This window comes from Tursiops truncatus, chromosome 12 (genome assembly GCF_011762595.2).
Source record: "Tursiops truncatus isolate mTurTru1 chromosome 12, mTurTru1.mat.Y, whole genome shotgun sequence".
In the NCBI taxonomy this organism is placed as follows: domain Eukaryota; kingdom Metazoa; phylum Chordata; class Mammalia; order Artiodactyla; family Delphinidae; genus Tursiops; species Tursiops truncatus.
In genome coordinates this window covers 80,189,721-80,208,149 of record NC_047045.1, presented here as the reverse complement: position 1 = coordinate 80,208,149, position 18,429 = coordinate 80,189,721, and the positions used below count along the sequence as shown (strand labels likewise).

General features: G+C 53.4%; 1 protein-coding gene across 8 annotated transcripts in view; it reads right to left on the bottom strand.

Moving 5' to 3' along the window:
* SYNJ2 (synaptojanin 2) overlaps positions 1-18,429 on the bottom strand; it is a 95,866-nt gene that overhangs the window by 30,140 nt on the left and 47,297 nt on the right. For all 8 annotated transcript variants that reach the window (XM_033867898.2, XM_033867894.2, XM_073789776.1 and 5 more), the window contains 3 exons: positions 10,626-10,709; positions 2,451-2,512; positions 177-273 (listed from right to left, as the gene is read on the bottom strand). In XM_033867898.2, coding sequence (XP_033723789.1) covers positions 177-273; positions 2,451-2,512; positions 10,626-10,709 — 243 coding nt within the window. The remainder of the gene's footprint in view (positions 1-176; positions 274-2,450; positions 2,513-10,625; positions 10,710-18,429) is intronic.

Below are 18,429 nucleotides of genomic sequence, written 5' to 3'. Positions count from 1 at the left end.
ATTAAACTGCATTTGTCAGTAGCCCGAATCACCTGATGCGGAAGCTCTGATGGAAAAAGCCTCCCCCGACGTGAGGAAAGCAGGGCTGTTGTCCCCAGTCCCCATGGAAGCCCACCCTCAGCAGGGGCCCCTCGGCTCCCTCACTCCCTGCCCTCCCAGGCGGGGAAGCCAGGTACCTTGAAGGCTCTGTTGAGCACCTCCTCTCCGCCTCTGCTCCCCAGCAGGTTCACGACCACTTGCTTCCCATATTGCTCCTTGAGAAGCACCATGTGCCTGCAACAGAGCAGGGCCACGCATGATGCCATGTCCCCGCGACACACGCTGACGGCCCCGCCCTTGAGGGGACCTGCCAGGCACTGGAGGTCCTGGATGAGCTGTTCCCCACGAAAGGCACTGGCCAAGAGTACACAGCACATCAAACTTCTAAACACACGTGGTATCAGGTGGAGGATACGCTGGACTTTCTGTAAAGTCCTCCATTAAACCCAGAACAGCTAACCTGGCCTTTCATTAACAGGGCCTTAGAAATGTGACGTGCGTATCTCTGAAGTTAATCCACTTCACTTGGTACCTCCTAAGAACTAGAAAAACTGGTGGGAGAAGCATCAACCTCAGGGTCCAATTTTTTCATCTAAGTGCTGCATTTCGTGATGTTTAACCTCAACCAGAAGGTATAATGAAATTTCGGTCTTAGGAAAGTTCTTTGTATACCAGAGGCTATTTTTAAATACATACATTGAAATAGCAGGGAGAGACTCTAATATTTGTCTTTTACCAGCAGCTTTTGAAAAGTAACTTTATAATTTTAATACTGTTAGAAATATTTAAATGTAGTTTTTTTAAAAAGGGGAAATACACAATGCAAAAAGCAAATGTAAAATTAATTTAATACTACAATCTTAACATCTAACACGAGAAAAAAATAACACACCACAATGTTAAAAGTGGTAGAATTTTATGTGATTTTAAGTTCTTTCCTTCTTTTAAACATTTTTTGTACTTTCCAAATTTCTACAGTAACATGTTTGTCCCATAAATGGAATTTTTTAAAGTTAATTATCACAAAAGAACCATTTTTAGCCCAATAAGAGAAAAAGGGACTCTCTTACTAACTCGGAGGGACAGCACTGCGCAGACGAATGTGGATCCTGAAGTGGGCAGTTTATGTCCCTCTGCAGACAGCTGAAGACAAGCTCCGCCCCCATGAAGAAGCATTCTCCCAGGGCCATGCTCCTGGCAGCCCTGCCCTGTCTGCCGTCCCTCCCAGGGGGAGGATGCAGGGCTGGGTCAAATCTGGGAGATCAGGGCCTCCTCACAGCCGGTAGGCTGTGCACGGCCCCTGGAGCCATGCTATGTGGAAGCCCCGGGGGAAGGTGCCAGAAGAAACAACATGTGTGGCCTGGCCCCTCCGGGCTCTTTTGGTTCCGCCTCCCCGGAGAAGGTGCATCCTGGCCTGAGGTCTGACAGGTGCAGACAGAGCAGGCCCTGCTCAGGTGGGGAGTCTGAGCTGCTCAGCACTGAGTGTGCCCTGTGTGTAACATGCTAATTAGGGGGGCTGGTGTCACCAATCTTAAGGTAAATAAGAAGGCTGCAAGCAAATTTAAAGTCCAAATGAAGCTTCGGCTAGAATGATTCAAACATTTTAAAAAATTACTTTGAGGACTTCCTTGGTGGTGCAGTGGTTAAGAATCCGCCTGCCAATGCAGGGGACATGGGTTCGAGCCCTGGTCCGGGAAGACCCCACATGCTGCGGAGCAACTAAGCCCATGCGCCACAACTACTGAGCCTGCGCTCTAGAGCCCACAAGCCACAACTACTGAAGCCCGTGCGCCTTGAGCCTGTGTTCTGCAACAAGAGAAGCCACCGCAATGAGAAGCCTGTGCACCGCAATGAAGAGTAGCCCCTGCTCGCCGCAACTAGAGAAAGCCCATGCGCAGCAACGAAGACCCAATGAAGCAAAAAAAAAAAAAAAAAGAACTATGTATAAGTCAGAATCTTTTCTAGAACTATACATAGAAAACTAACTAACAGTGGGAATTGGGAGTTAGGGTACTTCTACGTCTTCCTTTATACCTTTCCACACTGTGACTTTTTAAAGCCTGGGAATATGTTACCTTAAAAACACAAACAAACCAGCTTAGAAATATCCTACAGTTTAGATGATCCCTTATTAACCAGGACAAATGGATAAAGCTTCAATGCAGAAGGAACTGATAAGATAAAATAATTGCAAAGTGTTACCTGAGCATTTATGAATGAACCTTCACGGAAAACTGAAAGCAAGTAAACATTCCATTTTGTAAGCTGCCTTTTTGTATAAAGAACCAAAGTAAAAAGCAGATTCAGATTCCAGATTTGGGGTCTCCCATTTCCCATGGCACCCTGGCTCCTGTACTACTGTCTGATGGGAGGAAGGACAACAGACTTCGGATGCGGCCGGAGGACCCTACCTGTCGAAAGCAGGGGCGTTGGCTTCCAGGCCTCTGTTGAGTCTCAGATGATGGGAACCCACCTAAATCAAAGAGAAAGGACACCGGTGACTCCTCCCGCCCTGCGAACCCAGTACGCAATGGCCTTCCCACTCGCCCTCTTGCTGCCAGCCAGGCCACAAATAGGAGCCACTCGGCCCCTCCATGGCCAATGTACAGCTCAGGACGGCCGGGCCCTGAACGCAGGTGCTGCAGCCTGCGCCTGGCTCTGCTTCAGCCCCGTCCTAACTGCAGCATGGACCACGCCGGCTGGGCTCTGCTACAAACAGAAGACAAACTTCAGGGTAAGACCATGAGGCCCACATCAGATCCACAAACCCTTCTGTGGTACAGAGGTAAGGCTAAGCCAACCGGGAGAAAGAAACCGCTTCCAGCCTCTTCTGCAACTCCAGGGATCTTGACTGCCCCTAAAATCTGAGCTGTCATGACTACCTGCAAACGACCTTGCCTTATTGTTTAGAACTACCTATTTAACACTGGAAGCTTAAAAAACAAACTTAAAACTACTTATTGTTATTGCCTGAGGGGACTCTCTCTGAACAGACCTGGGACAATCTGAACATCGAATGATATAAGGACATAGGGAGGGTGGGAGGGACGGAGACGCAAGAGGGAAGAGATACAGGGACATATGTATAACTGATTCACTTTGTTATAAAGCAGAAACTAACACACCATTGTAAAGCAATTATACTCCAATAAAAACGTTAAAAAATAAATAAATAATGTAAGGACAGCAGTGGATTATAACCTGATGAATAAAATAGGAATCCATGAATCTATACAGATGAGAGCTGGATGGATGGGTGGATGAGTGGATGGACAGATGGATGGGTGGGCAGGTGCATGGGTAGGTGGCTGCCTGGGTAGATGGCTAGCCGGGGGGCACGTGTGGGACAGGGAGAAGAGAGGGTTCTTCCTTACGGAAAATACCAACTGATAAACATGGAGGGAGTGGTGGAAAATCATCATCTTATATCAATCATAGTAAAAAATTATTCAGCAAAAATCATCCATTGGCCATAAATCTTGGGGGGAAATTTGATGAGGAGTAGGGCACTTGCATGGTCTCAAAGTGTCTCCATAAATCACTTGTTAGTTGAAAAGTAAAACATATTGGGCTTCCCTGGTGGCGCAGTGGTTGAGAGTCCGCCTGCCGATGCAAGGGACACGGGTTCGTGCCCCGGTCCGGGAAGATCCCACATGCCGCGGAGCGGCTGGGCCCGTGAGCCATGGCCGCTGAGCCTGCGCGTCCGGAGCCTGTGCTCCGCGACGGGAGAGGCTGCAACAGTGAGAGGCCCGCGTACCACAAAAAAACAACAACACATATTAAGCATAAGTGGAGAAACTGAAGAACACCTTGCCCAAGTTTTCAAAACTAACATCACTAATGAGGGGCAGAGGGACACTGGGGACTTCCAGATGGGAAGGACCTCTGAGAAGGACACGGTCGATCGGCATTCTGGCCAGGAATCAGTACCCCGAGCCTGGTCATAATGAAATATCAGGAAACCCCCAAATGAGGAACATTCAATTTACAGAAAAAGAAGACCTACATTCTCCAAAAACATCAACTTCAGGAAAGACAGAAAGGCAGAGGAACTGGTCCAGATTAAAGGAGACTGGAAACGTGAGAACTAAATACAGGATGTGATGCTGGCCTGGATCCCGGACTGAAGGGGGAAAGGAGCCACGATGGACACTAATTACTGAGAAAATTGATAAACCTGGAATATAGGCTGCAGATCTGATTAAAGTCCTGTGTCCACGTTAAATTTCCTGAATGTGTACCTACCCTGTGGTGATGTAAGAGAATATATTTGCTCCTTGGGAAAACATCCTGAAACATTAACAAGTAAACAGACTAAACAGATGTATGCAACCTACTCTCAAGTGATTCAGAAATAAATAAAGCATAGGTGTGTGTGGCAAGATGTTAACATTTAGTGAATCCGGGTAATGATGTGTAAGGGTCCTTTCAACACCGTTCTTACAACTTTTCTGTAGGTCTGAAATCATTTCAAGATAAAAAGTTTCTTCAAATGTACTGCTCAGTTTTGCTTGGTATTGAAGGTTGTAAGAGTGGTGTCCTTGGATTCATCCATACCATCAGATGTAGATATTACTGAACATGGGAGAAGCATTATTTTATGACCCTTAACGCTGCAGATAATACCTCTGTCCCTCTCCACACGTGAGGAAAGTACCCATCTAGAAAACTAGTGTCTCAGCAATAGATTTAGAAATTACTGGGATTGGGTTTGTCCACATAAATGACTCTACAAATAAAGTCTGTAGTCCCTTCTGGTCCTAAGAAACGTTGGTCACGAAGGAAATGAGCCAGTAAAGTAAGGCATCGAAAAGGAGGCATCTTGCTCTTAACTGTGGGTGCTCCTAAGAAAGGCTCAACCCAAACACCTTCATCTTGTGTGTATTCTGCCCTCCCTTCCTGATGGCCATTGACACCTGGCTGACGAAATGCCAGTGACTTAACCCCCAAAACCATCACAGCCCCTGAGTTCCCAGAAGACGGTCATGTCCTGCACCCAAGGCAGGTCAGCCCGTCTTTCTTCTGAACTTACAAGGAAGGTGCCGGCGGAAAGCGAGTCCACGCTCCTCCAGCCACCCTCTGAGGGGACCCTGAGCCCCGGGGGCCACTTGCTCCACGTCTGCCTGTCAGTCACCGCAAGAAATCCCCCCTGGCTTCAGGAAGAAGGTACGGCTGTTTTCAGACTCACTCCCATGGGAGCAAGTAAGAGAATCAGAAAATGGTTCGGGGCTCAGAAGCTCCATCTCTGGCTCTAAACTTCCCCTGAGATAAGAATTACCTAAGTCCCGTTACGAACTGCATAACCCATGCAGGTCTGAGTTAGTGAGCCTGACACCTGGGGTCCACACGGCACCGGGTGCTGTGGAGATGGCAAAGGGACGGGAGACCCTGAATTCCCGTCCCTGGCTGACTCCCACCAACTGGGTCGCTGTGCAAAGACCCCAAAACACACGTAAGTGTTTCTAGCGAGTCTGCACGACTGCATCTGCAGGACTCGGGGAAGCTGGGGGCCAGTCAGGAGGCAGCAGCCCACAGCAGGAGAGGACACGGCCCAGCCCCGGGACAGGGCACGGCCCTTCGGATGCCTCGGCCCTTTCTCCCTCACCCAGACTCTCTGTGTGGACAGGGCAAGGAAGGACCCTTGGAGGCGTGTTCCCATCCCCACAGCAGTCAGTCCAACGTCACTGCTGATGACACTAAGGGCACCACCCACAGTGAATGACCAGGGCAGTAAATGGGCAGAAAGGATCCCTGACTTCAGTGGTTCTCAAAGTGTGGTCCCCGGACCGGCAGCATCAGTGTGCCCTGAGAGCTTGTTAGAAATGCAGATTTGAGGGCCCACCTCAGACCTACTGAATGAAGGTCTCCAGGGGTGGGGCCAGGAACCTGTGTTTTAACAAGTACCCAGGTGACTCCTGCACAAGGTGGCTCACATATGCACACACACGCCCCCCAGGCTACAGTCTGAGAGGTGCTGGTTTCCACCTAATCATCGTCTCGTTCCCTTTTTGCTGGGGGTTTGAATGCCTGTGAGGGGACAAGGCAGCGGGACGAGAGCAGCCCGGGGGTCTGTGTCTACACCCGCACACAGGGCACCCTGCCCACAGCCATGTCCCCCCGCCTCCTAAGTGGACGGGGCGTGGGCAGAAGGGGGGCCTCGGACACTCTCCGGGAGGTCATTCGTCCATCAGCTCGACAACCCGTTAGTCCAGCTGCCTAAGGCCGCACGTCCCGACGCTGACCTGCATCTCTCCTCTCTGGTGTCACCTAGTCCTGAGGCCACAGTCTGTCAGAGCCTCAGGGAGCAGCTTCACGCGGGGCTGAAATGAAACCACTGCTGGCCCCGGCACTCAGTAACTGACCGCGCTGCTTTTTTTAGTCTCCTTCCTCCCCCGGCCAGGTGGACATCAGCCATTCACTCCTGTCTGGTCCCTAAAGTCAGAGGTTCAATCCCAAAGATTCCAGGCTGAGCCGGAGGGAGTGGCTGGAAGAATAATGCCTGGCTGAGTCCACACAGAGCCTCCCTGAGCACTTGAGAGGGTCCCAGGGCCACAGACAGCATCTCCGAACCTCTCCCTCCCCCTCCACGGCCTCCCCTAGTTAAAGCCAGCGTCTCTGATATGGATCCATGCCAGCGTCCCACCTGGTGTCCTTACCTTCCATCTTCTTCCTCCAAACTCCAAAGCTTACTTAGGCCTCATCACCCACCCCCTGAACCCTTTGGCGCAGCGTCCAGAGCGCACAGAGCCAGCTCCTTCCGGCTCACAAGCCACGGCACGCACACCTCTTCCCAGCTCCGAGTTCAAGCTGTTGGCTTGAAATCAGCTCTGATGGGAGTATTTACACCACGGAAATGGGCAAATGCTACAAACCCAAACTTCTCCCTCCTGGCCCCAAAAAAACTGTTTTACCAGCATAACCTTGAGTGATTCCCAAGCCTTCTGCACATTGGAGTCATCTAAGGGTCTTCAAAACAGTACTGATACCTGCTCCCACCCGTAGACGTGCTGATGTAACTGGGATGGCATGCACCTCGAGTGCCAGGAATTTTATGCGCTGCCCAGGTGATTCTAATGTGCAGCAGTTTGGCCACCACCGGGGTAAAAGTCAAACTCCTTAGTGTAACATACAAAACCCATGTTCATCTGGGCCTCGCCGGCCTCTCCAGTCTCACCTTTCACCACGACCCCTGTCCCCCATGCCCGGGCTGCAGGGAGCAGAGCCAGCACAGGTCCCCAGATGTGCTCTGACGCAGCGGTTGCAACACCTGCATCTGTGGTTCCCTCTGCAGGCTGCCTTCCTGGCCTGGGTGATTCCACCCAATCCCTCTCAGGTCAGTTCAGACACCCACCCCTGCAGCCTGAGTGGACTGTCCGTCCCCAGAGCTGCCACAGGGATCTCAGCCTTCCTCTCTCCCAGCTCTAGTCGTACAACACTGTTATGTCCTGTCACCTCCACCCCGAAGTCGGGGGGGACATCCGATGTCAGGTGCCTACATGTACCATGTGATGAGTGTCTGTGGGATGAATAAATGGCTTCCCCAGGCTGTGCATGAGGGCTGGGAAGTGGAAGAGCCTAGGAGACCGGTGCTTGTGCCGCACATGAATGCAAAAACGTGAGGACACTGTCACTACACCGCATGGTGTCCTCGTGGGGCCTTCACAGGAAACTCCTACTCCGCTTGCAGGACGCAAAGAGCCGTGCTTCTCCTGATGCAAATGCCAACTTGTGCTTTTTGTCTCTTAGATGCTATAACTTACGTTATTAATACCATTAACAGCCACCTTTTTTAGTACTTTTTAGATTCTAGATACTGAGCTACATTCTAATACATCCTATGACATTTAATCCTCTCCATAACCCTAGGAGATTGTTATCGTCAATCCCATTTTACAGAAGAGTAAACTAAGGCTATTTATAATCTGCACAACCTACTAACAAGATAAAGATGAACTGCTAAAGGTGCATGGTTGCTGGAAATGCAGTCAGGACCCAGAAGTTTGTAATGAAGGCACTACGCCCGTGATAACGTGCAGACGAACCATCATCCCACGGTCCTCTCTGCGCACCTCCGTGCCCCAACCCCGGCGGGGCTCATCCACTCCCTTGGGGTAACTGCAAAAGGGCGAAGGCGCAACACTGCAACTTAAAAAGCAAGCTATTTACCCCCAAATCTTTGCACTTTTCATCTAACCTAAGTGAAGAAGGAGGGGGAATTTTTCAAAATAGAGAAAAACAACCAGGACTGCTCATCAGGCTTGCTATTGATAGTTCGGGTAGGGTGACTGAAAGTTGCCCTCCTGTGCCCTAGGAAGATGACCTCATCTCTCTTTGATGAGGGATTGTATTTAGAGGATAAACACGGGTATCAAACCCAAAGGTGAGCAAATCCTTAAGATTCATGAACGCTAAAGCCTTTTGAAACTTATTTTGAAGAAACCACGGAGGCTGTGGAAGAGGCTTAACAAGTGTTATGAGTCTAAAAGATGCTACAGCTACAGAAAAGCAAGCCACCCAAGGTCCATGGATGCGGACCCAAGTCAGACTGGGGGACAGTTGTTCCAATGCAGGGTCAGGCTGTGTCTGGAGCACCAGAGGAGTCAAGCTGGAGACCAAAATTAAAGAGGGGACTGACAAGTTTTGTCTTGTTTTTAGAAGAGGGAGACCAGAGTGTGGAGAGTCCTAGAAATAAGACAGAAATGGCCAAAGGAAGGCCCTGGAGAAGACGAAATGGAGAAAGGGGGAACCACGAAGGTTTCTGAAGGTCTGAGAATTCAGACTTTGTGTGGCACGTCCCCTGGAACACCCTGTAGAGACAGACGGTGTGCAAAGCAAGGAGAAACTAGCTGATAATAATAACGGAGCCATCCCAAACTGCGTGAGAGTAAAACAGATGAATTTCAAAGGGTCCTTCCCAAATTCTAATACTCTATCCTAACCATCTCCCAGTTTGGGGGTTTCTTACAAATCAAAGGAAAACTCCAAATCTAAAGAAAATCAAGTTTCAAAACCCCTTTGAGAATGTCCCGAATAGGCAAATTATAGAGACAGAAAGTAGAACAGCTGCCCAGGCCTCGGGGAGGGAATGGGGAGTGACCACGGATGGGTCCATGGTTTTCTTAGTGGTGATGAAAGTGTTCTAACATTAGATGATGGTGATGGTTACACAACTCTGCGAATCCATTAAAAACCATAGAATTGTACACTTTATATGGGTGAGGTTTAGGTATGCAAATTATATCTCAGTAGAGCTGTTTGAAAACAAAGCTCTCTTGGGATGGCCTCCAGAGGAGATCTCCACCCATCCTCAGGGGCGCACCCTTCTGCCACCACTTAATGCCATCAGCTGCTGCACACGTCTTAGCTGTTCCTTTCTCGTGGAAACACTGAATGTTAATTGAGCTTCTGCCCACAGAACTGAGACACTCATCCACCCGTCTCACCTAAGGGCTGACAAGGTTCCTTTCCACGGCTTCCAACCGCACGATGACAGCATGAGGACAAAGTGCCCACGGCTGAGGCTGGGTCAAGTCAAGGGCGGGTGAGACCCAGCGCGTCAAACACTCCAAGAGCCTGGCAGGTGGCCCTGGGCCTCTCTAGTCACCGGCTGGTGACCCAGCCACCGTCACACAGAGCGCTCGGGAAGGAGAGCCAAGGCGATGCAGGCCCGGGCACAGGGGTCTCCTGAGGGCACCCACGTCCCCTCCAGCCAGGCGGGAACACCGGGATCGGTGTGGAGGAATCAGGTCCCCTCGGCCGTGACCCTCCCAGGTAGGAAAGCAGTGTGCCCCTCCACTGACGACAGACATGCTCTTGGACCCACACCCTGAACTCATCCCAGGAGACAGAAGGCCAAATACCTCTGGCACCGGCCAGTGCCCTGTTGGGACGGCAAGGAGTATTTTCAGAAATCACATGAAAGCTCCGTGCAGTTCGCACGCGGTCCCACAACAAGCACCTCCAAACGCCAGACCTGCCACACGGCCGCTGGGGCCCCCAAAACCTTTCAAAGCTTTCCAGGAGAGTCGCGACTCTCTAAAGACATCTTAGGGGGCCTTCCCTGGTGGCGCAGTGGCTGAGAGTCCGTCTGCCGATGCAGGGGACACGGGTTCGTGCCCGTGAGCCTGCGCGTCCGGAGCCTGTGCTCCGCAACGGGAGAGGCCACAACAGCGAGAGGCCCACGTACCGCAAAAAAAAAAAAAAAAAAGACATCTTAGGCCACGCTCTCAACACACTGAACTTGGGTCTAAGTGAAGGTAACTGCAATCACACGATGTGGTCCACTTACTTGCAAAGACCTTCCACCTCACCAGTGTCATCAGCGAGCTTGAGATCGGAAAATCACACAACGTATATGTCTCCGTGTACGACACCACACACACGCGCACACACACACACACACGTGCACGCTCACACACACGTGCACGCTCACACACACGTGCACACACACTGTGACAACTCAGCTCAATCCAACTGGGCTGGGGAAAAAGACCAGAAACTGCCATGAAAGAAATATGACTAAAAGAAACAACTCACAGCCGTTTAGAAGAGAAGAGACACACGCGGACAGGCTTTTTATTACCTACCTGAAGCCCTGGCTGCTCCCAAAACAGCGGAACGGAGCCTCTGATCTGAACAAAAGACGACACTCCATCATCCATGTAAATCATCTACACCACAAGGAGACAGAAAGGGAGAGGTATTCGTCAATGAAACCGAATGTCCTGGGGCCGGTAACGGGATCCGGCTGCCTGAGACCCGACACCAGCCAGAGCGAAGGGCGACGGCGGGCTTGAGCGCCCTCTGCCCCTCTCCCAGCCTGGCCGAGCAGCTCCCCGCCCCGCAGGCCGGCCGGCGCTCACAGGCTTGCTCCGCTGCCCCCCAGCCTCCGAGGAGGAGGGTATGGGTGGATGGAAATCCCACAACCTGAGCGACCTCCCCGAAAAGCCCAGCAGTCCCCTCCCCACCAATTTTAGGAACAGAGGCAAATGGGCTCTGGGATTTAACTAAGACCTTCCTGGGAGCCCTCTACTGTCACCCTGTCAGCTGGCGAAGTAGCAGACAGCGACTGGAAAGGGACTGGAGGAAATGAAATGAACCAGCTGTAGCCCAAAGCCCTAGTTAGCTGCACTAGTCGGTCCTGCACTTGACAATGCAAGTCAAGACTTGACCTGAACTCACAGTTGGTCCTGGCCCTACACCACTGTGTTCTTGAATGTGTCAGGGAGTCCACGCACACACACACACACAGCCTCCACAAACTTCCAGAGTGACAGCACCTGCACAGACACAGACCATCCTTTACAAGTTAAGGAATGTATCTCCTTCCTACCCCACACACAGTTCTTCCAGGCTGTACCAACTCCTCACCCGTCTGCAGGCCCTTACTGATGCTCTAGTGCCAGGGAGGTCTAAAGGGACAAAAAGTACAGTCCCAGCATCACGAGGGCGAGGGCTGCGGCAGCTATCAGATGCTGCCCTTTATCTGAGTAACTCTACCCTGGCCTGGCAGGGCTGGCCTCAGGCGATGCTACTGGCCCTTTCCATTTCTTAGCGGCCTGCTCCCTTACAGGGCAGCTTTCCATGCGGCTAGATCACGCTCAGATCACACATGCATTAGTAATTCTGCAGTGGAGGACCTGAATATTAGACCTGAAGGTTCCCCGAACTTCAGGAATTACATGAGCCTGGGAGTTATAATGTTGAGCTGAAACTCTATCCTTTAATCTCCAAAGGAAAAAAATGTACTGGGTGAAGAACTCGTCTGTTTTCAGATACTGATCACCAGCAAATTGGTTACGCTCCATTATTCCACTGACAAAAGCAGAAGAAAGTGGCGGCTATGTAAGCTACTGCGGGGAGCACAGGCTACAGCGAGATTAAAGGTATACAGCCTCCCTGCCTGTGTCCACATTGCTGAGAGTCACCGATTCAGCCAATATCCCTATGTAAAGACAACTCATAACAGTGCCCGGGACCTGACGGAAGCTAAGGAACGATTACCCTTCACTTTACTTAACACGTGCTAAAAGCGCTACTTCCGGCATTAGACCACGCCCCTCTCGAGCTGGAACTTAACACAGAACCGGCTTCAGAAAAACACCGACAAGCGGTCCCAGCACTCCGGGCCCCACCCCCGGGGCAGAAAGAAAAGATGCCTCCAAATTTCTCTATTCCTCCTCCCACATGAAAATATTCTAGTTCTGTGCCCACCCTATCACCAGGAACACCCACCTCTTTGTTCCCGAGGTGGTAGGACCACCCCCATCATCGCACAGTGGTGATGGATTTAAAGTGCTTTCCTTTCTGGGCGAAAGAACACAGGTTTTAAAACTAGCGGGAGCTTCAACACCTGGCCTGACCTCACCGAGGCAGTTTTAACAGAGGGCACCTGGGGGCCCTGGGGGAGGAGAGACAGGATGGAGAGTGAACGCAGGTCAGCACGTGAGCTCTGGGACACCACCGACCCGGGTCCCACTCCCCTCTGCCCAGCGGGGTGACCCAGGCTCTGTTCCTTAACCACCTCCTGCCTCGGTTTCCCTCTCTCAACGGAGTTAACGTCACCTGATCACAGAGGGGTGACGTGCCGTGAAGCAAAGGAGGGAGCGTTCTGGGGCCCAGGGCGGTCACTCCTTCCCGTTCAGGTCGGAAGCCTCCTGCCCCGCAGAACATGGGAACAGGGTTCAGGCCGCGGGCAGGAGAGGGAATCTAGGAGGGGACAAACAGAGGTGGGAGGGAAACGCAGAGCAGGAGGGGCTTCAGGAAGGGGGAGCCACCGCGGCGTGTGGCTCGAGGCCAGGCCTGGCACCGAGCGCGCCCCTTTCACAGAGTGGGGGAGCAGCAGCCCAACAACCGTAACGAGAAAGGGACAAAGCAGGAAGCCTCGCCACTGGATAGAGACACTTTTCTCCACAAGGCTTTTCGCTGAACTTCTGGTCCAGGACGAGGTGTTTGCAAACCAATTCCTTCCAGGTCTGCATTCCCGGGAGGACACTCACGGTCATCCTAACCTCCCTGATGAACCAGGGGCCTTATCTTCAGTAGCCAAATCGTTATCTTTTGTTTTCTTTGGGTAAATGAGGGGACTTTCTGTGCCGCGAGTCATGGCGGCAGAGCAAGCCCACCAGGTGGGACTCCCAGCAGAGCCGAAAAGACTGCAGACTCCGCCCAGGGAGACCAAGATGCCGTCCACACCTGCGCACACATGCATCTACACAACACAAATGTGCACACAACACATACGTGTGTGCACACGAGCAAATACACAACACACATATGCCTGCATGCCCACACAAAACCCCCCTACCCACAAACGGGCACACATACACAGCCTGCCTTGGAGGAGAAAGACTGTTCTCTTAGGAAAAAACATAAAAGCAAGGCAGGAGTGGATGGTTTGAAAACACCTCCCTTTTCTGGCTCCCTGAGAGTTAGTCTCCACGTCAGGGATCCAGCCTGCTCCGTCTCGCGCCATCGCTGGTCTGAATGACAGAGGCAAGCCGCCCGTCAGCCGCCTTCGTGCCTCTGCTGCAGGACCTCCCCTCCCCAGTGGCTGAGGTCTCAGTCCCTTAGCAGAGGGCACAGGCCGGAGGTGACCTGCAGGCAACACAAGAGGGGCCAAGCTGCCCCACCCAATGCTCCTTCCTGCCGCGGGCTCAGTACCAATGTCCTCAAGTTGCTGCCTGCACCCTCAGGTGCAGACATGAGGTTTCAGATCCTGCCATTTCTCTAAATGCCAGGTCACGAAGCAGGCGACGCCTCGTGTCTTCCTCTCCCTCCGTGGTTCTCCACCTCCCAGGGTCCTCCTCCAAGACTCTCCACCTCCCAGCATCCTCATCCAAGACTCCCCACCTCCCAGCGTCCTCATCCAAGACTCCCCATCTCCCAGCGTCCTCGTCCAAGACTCCCCACCTCCCAGCGTCCTCGTCCAAGACTCCTCACCTCCCAGCGCCCTCCTCCAAGACTCCCCACCTCCCAGCGCCCTCCTCCAAGACTCCCCACCTCCCACCGCCCTCCTCCAAGACTCCCCACCTCCCAGCGTCCTCCTCCAAGACTCCCCACCTCCCAGCGTCCTCCTCCAAGACTCCCCACCTCCCTGGGTCCTCCTGCAAGACTCTCCACCTCCCAGGGCCCTCCTGCAAGACTCCCCACCTCCCTGGGTCCTCCTCCAAGACTCCCCACCTCCCAGAGTCCTCCTCCAAGACTCCCCACCTCCCTGGGTCCTCCTCCAAGACTCCCCACCTCCCAGCGTCCTCATCCAAGACTCCCCATCTCCCAGCGTCCTCGTCCAAGACTCCCCACCTCCCAGCGCCCTCCTCCAAGACTCCCCACCTCCCACCGCCCTCCTCCAAGACTCCCCACCTCCCAGCGTCCTCCTCCAAGACTCCCCACCTCCCAGCGTCCTCCTCCAAGACTCCCCACCTCCCAGCGTCCTCCTCCAAGACTCCCCACCTCCTTGGGTCCTCCTGCAAGACTCCCCACCTCCCAGGGTCCTCCTCCAAGACTCCCCACCTCCCAGCGTCCTCCTCCAAGACTCCCCACCCCCCAGGGTCCTCCTCCAAGACTCCCCACCTCCCTGGGCCCTCCTGCAAGACTCCCCACCTCCCAGCGTCCTCCTCCAAGACTCCCCACCTCCCTGGGTCCTCCTGCAAGACTCCCCACCTCCCAGCGTCCTCGTCCAAGACTCCCCACCTCCCAACGTCCTCCTCCAAGACTCCCCACCTCCCAGCGTCCTCCTCCAAGACTCCCCACCTCCCTGGGTCCTCCTGCAAGTCTCCCCACCTCCCAGGGTTCTCCTCCAAGACTCCCCACCTCCTAGCGTCCTCCTCCAAGACTCCCCACCTCCCAGCGTCCTCCTGCAAGACTCCCCACCTCCCTGGGTCCTCCTGCAAGACTCCCCACCTCCCAGGGTCCTCCTGCAAGACTCCCCACCTCCCAGCGTCCTCCTCCAAGACTCCCCACCTCCCAAGGTCCTCCTCCAAGACTCCCCACCTCCCAGGGTCCTCCTCCAAGACTCCCCACTCCCAGAGTCCTCCTCCAAGACTCCCCACCTCCCTGGGTCCTCCTGCAAGACTCCCCACCTTGCAGGGTCCTCCGCTAGCACACAGGCCTCTCCCTGCCCTCCCTTGCTCTGCTGTCTTTCCTTCTCTCTCCAGGTAGGAGGCTCACAGCTGAGCACTGACCACTTACCGTGGGAGGCACCCCCGAGGGCCAGCTGGTCTGTCTCCTCCCTGCTGTGACCCCACCCGGCAGGCTCCCGCTCAGACTCAGCTGAGGGGCTCAGGACGTGCATCTGTGTTGCCGACGAGGACACCCCTGTATCGGCTCTGGGAAACGACCCCTCCCCCGAGGTCACCTTCTCCACACGCCAGGGCGGTCACGCTGTTTGGGGGCCCTGCTGGTGTGACTCGTCCGGCTCCTCCCTCCCGTGGTGGAGAGCACGGGGTCCCTGGGGAGCAGACTGAAACGCACGCGCCCCCCGAGGAACTGCTTTGGGTGCAAGCCCACGACCTCCTGCCCCATGTGTGTCTGTGAAAACGAAATCACCGTGGGGCTCACTTGCAGCCTCTGGGTCCCGGCAGGACAGCAGCTGGTGATGTCTAGCTGACTGTCAGCTCATCCGCTGCTCCTGGGAGCAAAGTCGGGGCGAGGGCCTCATCCCGAGAGCAGCGCGGGGGAAGAAAGGGAGGAAAAGCACAAACCCGGAAGCCCACAAAGCTCACAGGAGCCAAGAAACCCCTCCCCGCGCCCAAGAAGGGAGGCAGGTGCCGGCAATTTAAGTAACAGGGTGGGCTGCAGGAGCCGGGGGCGGGGGCGGGGGCGGGGGCGGGGGCAGGGCGCTGCGGGCCGGCCGCACGCTGCTGGAGGGGACAGGGTCCCTGCCTCCGAGCACGTACACGGGGCAGGCAGGAGACAAGCGCAAGTCACCAGGCACACTTAGAACAACCAGAGCAGAGGCCCAACCCTAGTCTGTAGAAAAACGAGAAGAGCAAGGACACTAGGGAGATTGTTCACAAAGCTAAACGCGCTGCATTGAAAGCACAGTCCTGACCTGTTCATGTCAGGTTATGTCCTTGTGTTGGATTGAATTGTGGCCCCCCTCAGAAAGATATGTTGAAGGGGCTTCCCTGGTGGCACAGTGGTCGGGAAGTCCGCCTGCCGGTGCAGGGGACGCGGGTTCGTGCCCCGGTCTGGGAAGATCCCACATGCCGTGGAGCGGCTGGGCCTGTGAGCCATGGCCGCTGAGCCTGCGCGTCCGGAGCCTGTGCTCCGCAATGGGAGAGGCCACAACAGTGAGGGGCCCGCGTACCGCAAAAAACAACAGTATGTTGAAAGCCTAACCCCCAACACCTGGGAATGTGACCTCACTTGGAGATAAGAGCCGTTGCAGATGCAATTAGTTAAGAAAGGTCAGGTTGGAGTAGGCTGGGCCCTCAATCCAATATGCCTGGTGTCCTTATGTAAAGGGGAGAAACACACACACGCAGGGAGAAGATGCCACGTGGTGCTGGAGCCAGATGGGAGTGACGCTGCCACCGCCGGGGCGTCAGAAGCTGCCAGTGGGAAGGCTCCTCCCCCAGAGGCTTCAGAAGGAGCGCGGCGGTGCGCACGCCCTGATCTCGGGCTCTGGCCTCCAGGACTGGGAGACAATACATTTCAGTCCTTTTCAGCACTGCCCCCACTCCCACCATTTGCGGTGCTCGTGACAGCAGTTCCAGGAAACCACTACGTCTTCTTACATTTTCAGTGTTAAAACGTCTTATCGTTTAGGAACAGACAGTGATAAGGAGGACAGTTGCTTTATCAATGACTTGCTTGACAAGTAGATGGGACCCCAATTTTTAAAAAACTGGTTGAAATCCAAAAAAATCTAAGGGGCACTAAACAAGGTACTCTCTGCCCGAGGGCGGGATGGGGAACGAGGCGAAGGCTGAACCGCAGGGGCTCGCTCCAGGGCTGCCCCCAGAAACCTCCTAAATCCCGCTCAGTTACCAGGTTCAGGGTCTCTGGTATTTTGATTCGTCCAAAAATGCTTTGCATCTTTGGCCCCCACTTCCCAGCACAGCGCTCAGCCTGTGGCAGGTGAAAAGTAATTAAGATCTGTGGAATGAATTGAATGGTGCAAAGACTAATGACACAAGGATAAAGACCGGGATGGAACACTGTGAGGAAGGCCCCCATCTGGGGGCTGCGTTTTCTCTGTCATTTTTAACCAGGTGTTTATTTACCAGCCGCGTCTATGTCCAGGAGAGCTGAAGTCACAGGCAAGAAATTGCCCCTCTGCTCATCTTCAGGCTGCTGACTGGCATCCCCCTACTCAGCATCTGACCCCAAGAGGACCCTCCCCGCTCTGTGCCCTCCGAAAGCCCAGGCAGGTCCAGCTCACACACGGAAGGCAAGTGCTCAAATCTGTGCTGAATTAAACTGGCTAAAGTCCTGGTAGGAAACACCTGTCGCAGCTGCAGCCGTAAGAGGGGATGCAAAGTCCCATCAGCACTAAATAAACACGGGCTGCTTGCAGCTTGACACCCACAGCAATACTACGCCTGTGCCTTTCATGGGCTATCCTTTGATTTATTCTATCAGTTAGTCTACACGGTGGTATTATCCTACTGTGTAGGATAACATCGCATGTTAGCATGTTCGCAAAAAAATCACCTGTTAGCAAAAAAATAATAATAATAATAAATAAAGCAGCTGTAAGACAGCATCTCTGGGAATGAGAACAGAATTTAGGGGGGAAAAGTCAGTGAGAAATTAAGCAGAAGGTTCTATTCCACGGAGCTGCTGCCTCACACGCAGATTCCACAACTCCCAGCTGCTAAGACTTGCTTCCAGGAGGAAGCTTCAGTGGATCTAGAATGAAAAATAACTTCCTTCTCTCATCCTGCCATTATTCAGCTACTTACTTTTGTCTTAAAAAGATTTTCAAACCTTATTGGTTCATTTGTCAGCTGCTCTCTGAATAACCACCACCCTTCGTGATATCACGGCAAAAATTCCTTCTTCTTTTTAGGAAATACCCCCGGGTAAGCAACGCTTTTCCAGCGTGAGAAGAGAATCAAAAAAGATACAGCATGCAGGGACTTCTCTGGTGGCGCAGTGGTTAAGAATCCGCCTGCCAATGCAGGGGACACGGGTTCGAGCCCTGGTCCGGGAAGATCCCACGTGCCGCAGAGCAACTAAGCCCCAAGCCACAAACTACTGAGCCCGTGTGCCACAACTACTGAAGCCCACGTGTCTAGAGCCCGTGCTCCACAACAAGAAAAGCCACCGCCATGAGAAGCCCGCGCACCGCAACGAAGAGTAGCCCCCGCTCGCCACAACCAGAGAAAGCCCGCACACAGCAACGAAGACCCAACGCGGCCAAAAATACATAAATAAGTAAAT